Here is a 6,402-nt window from a genome sequence, read left to right on the forward strand (position 1 = left end):
TCATCAACGGCACACAGACTGACATGTCATAGCAAACCTTTCAGAGTCTTGTTATGTAACCTGAACTCATTCTAATCTATTACTTTTCTTAAATTTTATATTTGAGTATTAGAAAATTTTATAGTCTCAAGAAACTTAAAATCATTTCTACTTTTACTCTTTTATTTAAGCAATTCTTTCTTCCTGAAAACCCTTTCTGTAATGCTCATATTACAGCTCCGCTTGGGTGCCTTTCCTGGCCCTCCCCAGGGACAAGTTGCTACCCACTCATATTCACATAATTTCTGTGCCCATCTCTTGTGTTTCATGTTAGGTAATTGTTACACTCCCTCTATGTGATAGAGACTCTAAAACAATAACAGTACTCATTGTTGAAGGTAATAATAGCAGCATTTTTGCTATGATGCTATCCCTGACTAGTCTTCCTCTGAAAACTAGCAGAATCCGATTTTCAATTTCTCTGGTGGGGGCTCCCTCTCCTGCAAGCCTAAATGAAGATACTCAGCTCCCTCCTTTTGTACCCAAGTTGGACCCGTGGACTCAGGTGGAGGCACCTCCTACTTGGCTTGTCATGGGCTTCATGGGTGCCCTCACTATAGACCCATTTGGGGCTTTTCCTTACAATTCTGACCAATCGTCTCCTGACTGAAAGATATAATTCTGGCTTCCTGGCAGTTTCTAAGAGTACCTGTTTTGAAAGGGAAGAGAAGCATATGCATGATCTGATCACATTGATCCAGGTTTGTAACATAGAAGAAGAAGAAAACTGATTTTTTAAAAGATGGTGAGATTTTCTATTAGAAAAAGGCAAGAAGTGTTATAAAGGGTCCTTGTTGGGAGACTTGCGGAAGAAGTGTGCATTCAGAGTTGATCAGAGAGCCTTAGGAAATCCTTAGACACTGGTATGAACCTGCGTTTGGGTTGGGTCCTACAGGAAAGGGCTTAATTGGTCTATGTCTAGGCTCAAAGAAAGTGGTTGGCACAGACTGAAGGCAAATTAAAGAAAAACTTGTGATAATAAATGTGATCTTTATTTTAGAATAAAAGAAAGAAATAGAAAAATGAGTACAGGACTGAGAGGAGCTTAGGGTAGTTGTGATTGTGGTAGATGGGCATTCAGAAGCCAGTGGGCTACCACAGGGACTCTCCTCTTCTTCATATGCTCCATTCAGCCCCTCTGGTGGACAAAGGGAGTGAATGAAGCCACAGCTGACAAGGATTGGCTTCTTCCTAAAGCAGAAAAAACAAGCAATACCAATTTTGCTGTTGCAGACATGTTCACAACCCTATAAAGACAGGGCTTTTCAGCCTCAGGTAAACAAGATGGAAGTCACAAGACTACAGCCCACATGGGTTCCACCCCTGGGGACTCCTTGTTTGTCTTCAGTTCTCCCAGCTGGGAGGGGGTATTTCTCTTGTATGAAGAAGGAGGATAAATGCTTCCCTGAGAGCCCCCAGCCTGGTGCCTCTCCCTGACCTGGAGCCTCCCTTGCCTGCAGTGCAGACTGCCCAGGCTTCAATGGTTTTTAAATCAGCAGAGCTGGTAAGCTTCCTCCACTGTCCTGTCCTGGGGCTTCTGGAAGGAAGGTGGACTAGGGAAGCATATGAGAAAGAGGGAGAAAATGCAGGAAGAGGGGGATACATGGTTGTCCCATAAGAGCTGTGATCCAGAAAGGAGGTGGTCTCAGTTCTAATTCTGGAAAAGAAAATAATGATTTATGACAATGGTAGAGAGCTAATTACCCACTGCATACTAAATTCCCTCTTTTCATGAGTTTTCTCCTCAGGTCTTGCTTGTCTCTCCTCTGCTCTGAATATTGTAATTACATTTCAATTAAATGTATGGATGGGATTCCTCTGTTTCTCCATGGAAATGGGGAAACATCTGCTACTCTTCCATCAAAGACACTTTTCTCTCATTGCCCTGAGAATTTCCCTAGAACTTCCTCCACAAAAGGAGTAACAACCTCATGCCTGGCATTGTTTCTCTGTAGAATATTACTTCCACCAGATCCCTCTACCTATCCATCCAGTCACTCTGCAGTCAGTGAGCACAGAGCTGAGCACAGAACTCCAGGCACAAATATATGTTTTCATGTAAAAAATTATATATATAGTGGTGTGCACCATGTGATAAACTCTGTCCTGGGCGCCAGGAATCTTAGAGAATCCCAAATTAGTTGGTTAAAATAAAAGGTGAGTTTAAAAAATCATTAAGTGAAAAATAAATATATATAAATAATATCTAAGTATATATAAATACCTTATGTATTACACTAATAATATGTTACATAAAGTAATATAAGTAAATATGCCTATATTAATGTATAATTATAACTTCATAGATTTATGTAATTATATGTATAATATATACTTATACTTTTGTTACAATATTTATACTTTATATGTAAATAGTATCTATAATTCATATAAAGAATACATAATAAATATGTAAATAATATATACTTTCTTAAGTATATGAGTAAATTGATAAACATTTACCCTACTTATACTTATATATATTTTATTTATATTAATGCATGTGTGTATTCTATATAAAATTTTTATTTTATATAAGTATAAAAAGTATACAATATGAAGAATATAGAAGTAATTTGTATTTGTGCTTAATAGTGCTGCATGTAGTATATGTATTATACGAATAATGAGAAAAATGTACTTAAATATATAAGGAAGTCAAGAGAAAATTTTAAGAAATAAAAAATTTGTACTAAGTCTTAAATTATTAGAAGTATTTATTTACTGGTAAATGGGATTTCTTTCTTTCCATGGGGAGAAAAAGTAAGAAACATTAAAGAATAGAAATGAAAGTATGGGAAAATAAAGAATAAATGATATGGCTGTGTTGACTGGAGTAGAAAAAACAAGATGGGTTTGGAAAGATGTCAAAGCAGGAAGCGCTTAATACAGAGTAGTATAGACCATTATATTGCATCGGGTTGCAATGAGGCAGATGTGGACTCAAATCCCATTGCTGATATTAGTTCAGTCTGAGGATAGTACAGGGAATAGAAATAGAAATAAGACAAGGTTGAGCATTGCATGTCATTGTGAATCTTTTGTATTTCATGTCAAATTTGGTTATATAAGCATCTCTCTTGCTATAGTGAACTACTTAGATGCAAAACTAGAAGCTGTTGGAATAACCCAGGAAGCGATGACAATAATCTTAATTAGGAGAGCATCAGTAAATATGTAAGTAAACAGATTTGAGATTTTTCAAAAATGGAAAATTCCAGACTTGTTTGTTGATTGATAGCATATTGGAAAAGAGGTACAACATGGAGGAAGGCGTCCAACATAAAACTAAATTTGGAGCTGGGAATGTAGCTCAGTGATAGAGTACTTGTCTAGCATGTGTAAGACCCTGAGTTCCATCACCAATACTGCAAACAAATACACAAAACAAGTCTTTTTATTTATACCACTGAAATAATAAACACAAATAAGCAAGAAGGATGCTAGGGAAGAGAAGACATATTTCTGACATACATTTGAGGTAAATATAAAATCTAAGATACAGATGTTGAGCATGCTGCTGTATGTACGAGTCTGGAAATCAAAAGAGAAGTCTGGAGCTATAGACTTGATACTTACCAACACATGGAAGACAAATAAAACTATGGGAATGCATGATATTGCCTGAAGAAAAATAATAAGAGTTTGGCCAGAGAATTTCCAAGAATTAAAACAACTATATTTAAGGATTAAATAATGATGGTGAGCCAGCAGAGGACTGAGGAGGAATAGAAATCTGGAGGACCAGTGGCCAAACCTGTAATCCCAGAGGCTCTGGAGGCTGAGGCCTGAGGGTCACAAATTCAAAACCAGCCTTAGTAATTTAGTGAGGCCCTGTCTTAAAATTTAAAATAATAAGAAAAGGGATGGGGATGAGGCTCAGTGGTTAAGGACCTCTGGGTTCAATCCCCAGTATGGGAGGAAGAAAGAAAAAGAAAGAAAGAGAGAGAGAGAGAAAGAGAAAGAGAGAGAGAGAGAAAGAGAAAGAGAGAGAGAGAGAGAGAGAGAGGAAGGAAGGAAGGAAGGAAGGAAGGAAGGAAGGAAGGAAGGAAGGAAGGAAGGAAGGAAGGAAGGACCAACCTGGGAGGGTAATATTAGTGACATTAATAAAGAAGCATGCAATAATATAGTGAAATGATAAATTTGAGTATATGATAGTGAAGGTAATTGTGGCCATGATGTTGCTAATGGCGATGTGCATGTTAGTAACATTGTGCAATTATTAACCAGAAATATCCATTTGTTTCCAGCTCAGTCCTTGAGGAATGCCAGCCCAGTATCCCCTCAGTCCTCAGGTCATGGTCATATCCAATGTTACTTACTTCAGCCCCATGTTCTACCTCACTGGCTTTCCTGGTTTGGAAGCCATCAAACACTGGATTTTCATCCCCTTTTTCTGTATGTACTTGGTGGCCATCTCAGGCAATTGTCTCATTCTGATAATCATTAAGACCAACCCTCGCCTGCACACACCCATGTACTATCTGCTATCCCTGCTGGCCCTCACTGACCTGGGACTGTCGGTGTCTACCTTGCCCACCACCGTGGGAATCTTTTGGTTCAACTATCACAGCATCTACTTTGGAGCCTGCCAAATCCAGATGTTCTGCATCCACTCATTTTCCTTCATGGAGTCCTCAGTGCTCCTCGTCATGTCCTTTGACCGCTTTGTGGCCATATGCTACCCACTGAGGTACTCAGTCATCATCACTGGCCGGCGAGTGATCAGGGCAGGCTTGTTTGTCATCCTGCGGGGACCTGCGGCCCTCATCCCTATTGTCCTCCTCCTGAAGGTCTTTCCCTACTGTGGCTCTCTCGTCCTCTCCCACTCATTTTGCCAGGACCAGGAAGTGATCCACCTGGCCTGTGTAGACACCACCTTCAACAACCTGTATGGGCTGACGCTGGTGGTATTCACTGTGATGCTGGACCTGGTGCTCATCGCACTGTCTTATGGACTCATCCTGCACACTGTGGCAGGACTAGCCTCCCAAGAGGAGCAGCTCCGAGCCTTCCAAACATGTACTTCACATCTCTGTGCTGTACTTGTATTCTTTGTGCCCATGATGGGGCTGTCCCTCGTGCACCGCTTTGGGAAAGAGGCCCCACCTGCTGTCCACCTTCTTATGGCCAACATCTACCTCTTTGTGCCTCCCATGCTCAACCCAATCATATATAGTATTAAGACCAAGGAGATTCGCCGTGCCATCAGCAAGCTTCCAGGCCTTAGAAAAGCCAATGCTGAGTCCTGGGGCTAAATTTCACTGAGCACCCATATAGGCCTCTAATCAGCATTGAGGGCTTATGATAATACACCCCATTCAAACAGACTTCCCCCTGCCCTAAATAAAGCATGGGTGAATTTCTTTTTTTGAGTTATAGCTTTAGAAGGCTGATATTCTCATACAGTCAATCAATAAGTATATGAAAAAATGCTCACCATCTCTAGCAGTCAGAGAAATGCAAATCAAAACCACCCTAAGATACCATCTCACTCCAGTAAGATTGGCAGCCATTAGGAAGTCAAACAACAACAAGTGCTGGCGAGGATGTGGGGAAAAGGGTACTCTTGTACACTGCTGGTGGGACTGCAAAATGGTGCAGCCAATATGGAAAGCAGTATGGAGATACCTAGGAAAGCTGGGAATGGAACCACCATTTGACCCAGCTATTGCCCTTCTCGGTCTATTCCCTGAGGACCTCAAAAGAGCATACTATAGGGATACTGCCACTTCAATGATCATAGCAGCACAATTCACAATAGCTAGACTTTGGAATCAACCTAGATGCCCTTCAATAGATGAATGGATTAAAAAACTGTGGCATCTATACACGATGGAGTATTACGCAGCACTAAAAAATGACAAAATCATGGATTTTGCAGGGAAATGGATGGCATTAGAGCAGATAATGCTAAGTGAAGCTAGCCAATCCTTAAAAAACAAATGCCAAATGTCTCCTTTGATATAAAGAGAGCAACCAAGATCAGAACAGGGAAGAAGAGCATGAGGAAAAGATTAACATTTAACAGAGACGAGTGGGGTGGGAGAGAGGGAGAGAGAAGGGAAACTGTATGGAAATGGAAGGAGACCCTCATTGTTACATAAAACTACATATAAGAGTTTGTGAGGGAAAAGGGAAAAAAAAGGGAGAGAATTAAACCACAGCAGATGGGGTAGAGAGGGAAGAGGAGAGGGAAGGGGAGGGGGGATAGTAGGGGATAGGAAAGGTAGCAGAATACAACAGTCATTAATATGGTATTATGTAAAAATGTGGATGTGTAACCAATGTGATTCTGCAACTTGTATTTGGGGTAAAAATGGGAGCTGATAACCCATTTGAATCAAATGTATGGAAGATGAT

At 40.3% G+C, this 6,402-nt stretch overlaps 1 protein-coding gene across 1 annotated transcript; it reads left to right on the forward strand.

The window, feature by feature from the left end:
• The first annotated feature begins 4,304 nt into the window (after window positions 1–4,304).
• Window positions 4,305–5,297, forward strand: LOC143388771 (olfactory receptor 51M1). The gene has a single exon (XM_076842313.2). It carries the CDS (start codon window positions 4,305–4,307, stop codon window positions 5,295–5,297), a length of 993 nt encoding a protein of 330 aa, XP_076698428.2.
• Window positions 5,298–6,402: the final 1,105 nt, after the last annotated feature.

Source organism: Callospermophilus lateralis, chromosome 2 (assembly GCF_048772815.1).
Source record: "Callospermophilus lateralis isolate mCalLat2 chromosome 2, mCalLat2.hap1, whole genome shotgun sequence".
NCBI lineage: Eukaryota > Metazoa > Chordata > Mammalia > Rodentia > Sciuridae > Callospermophilus > Callospermophilus lateralis.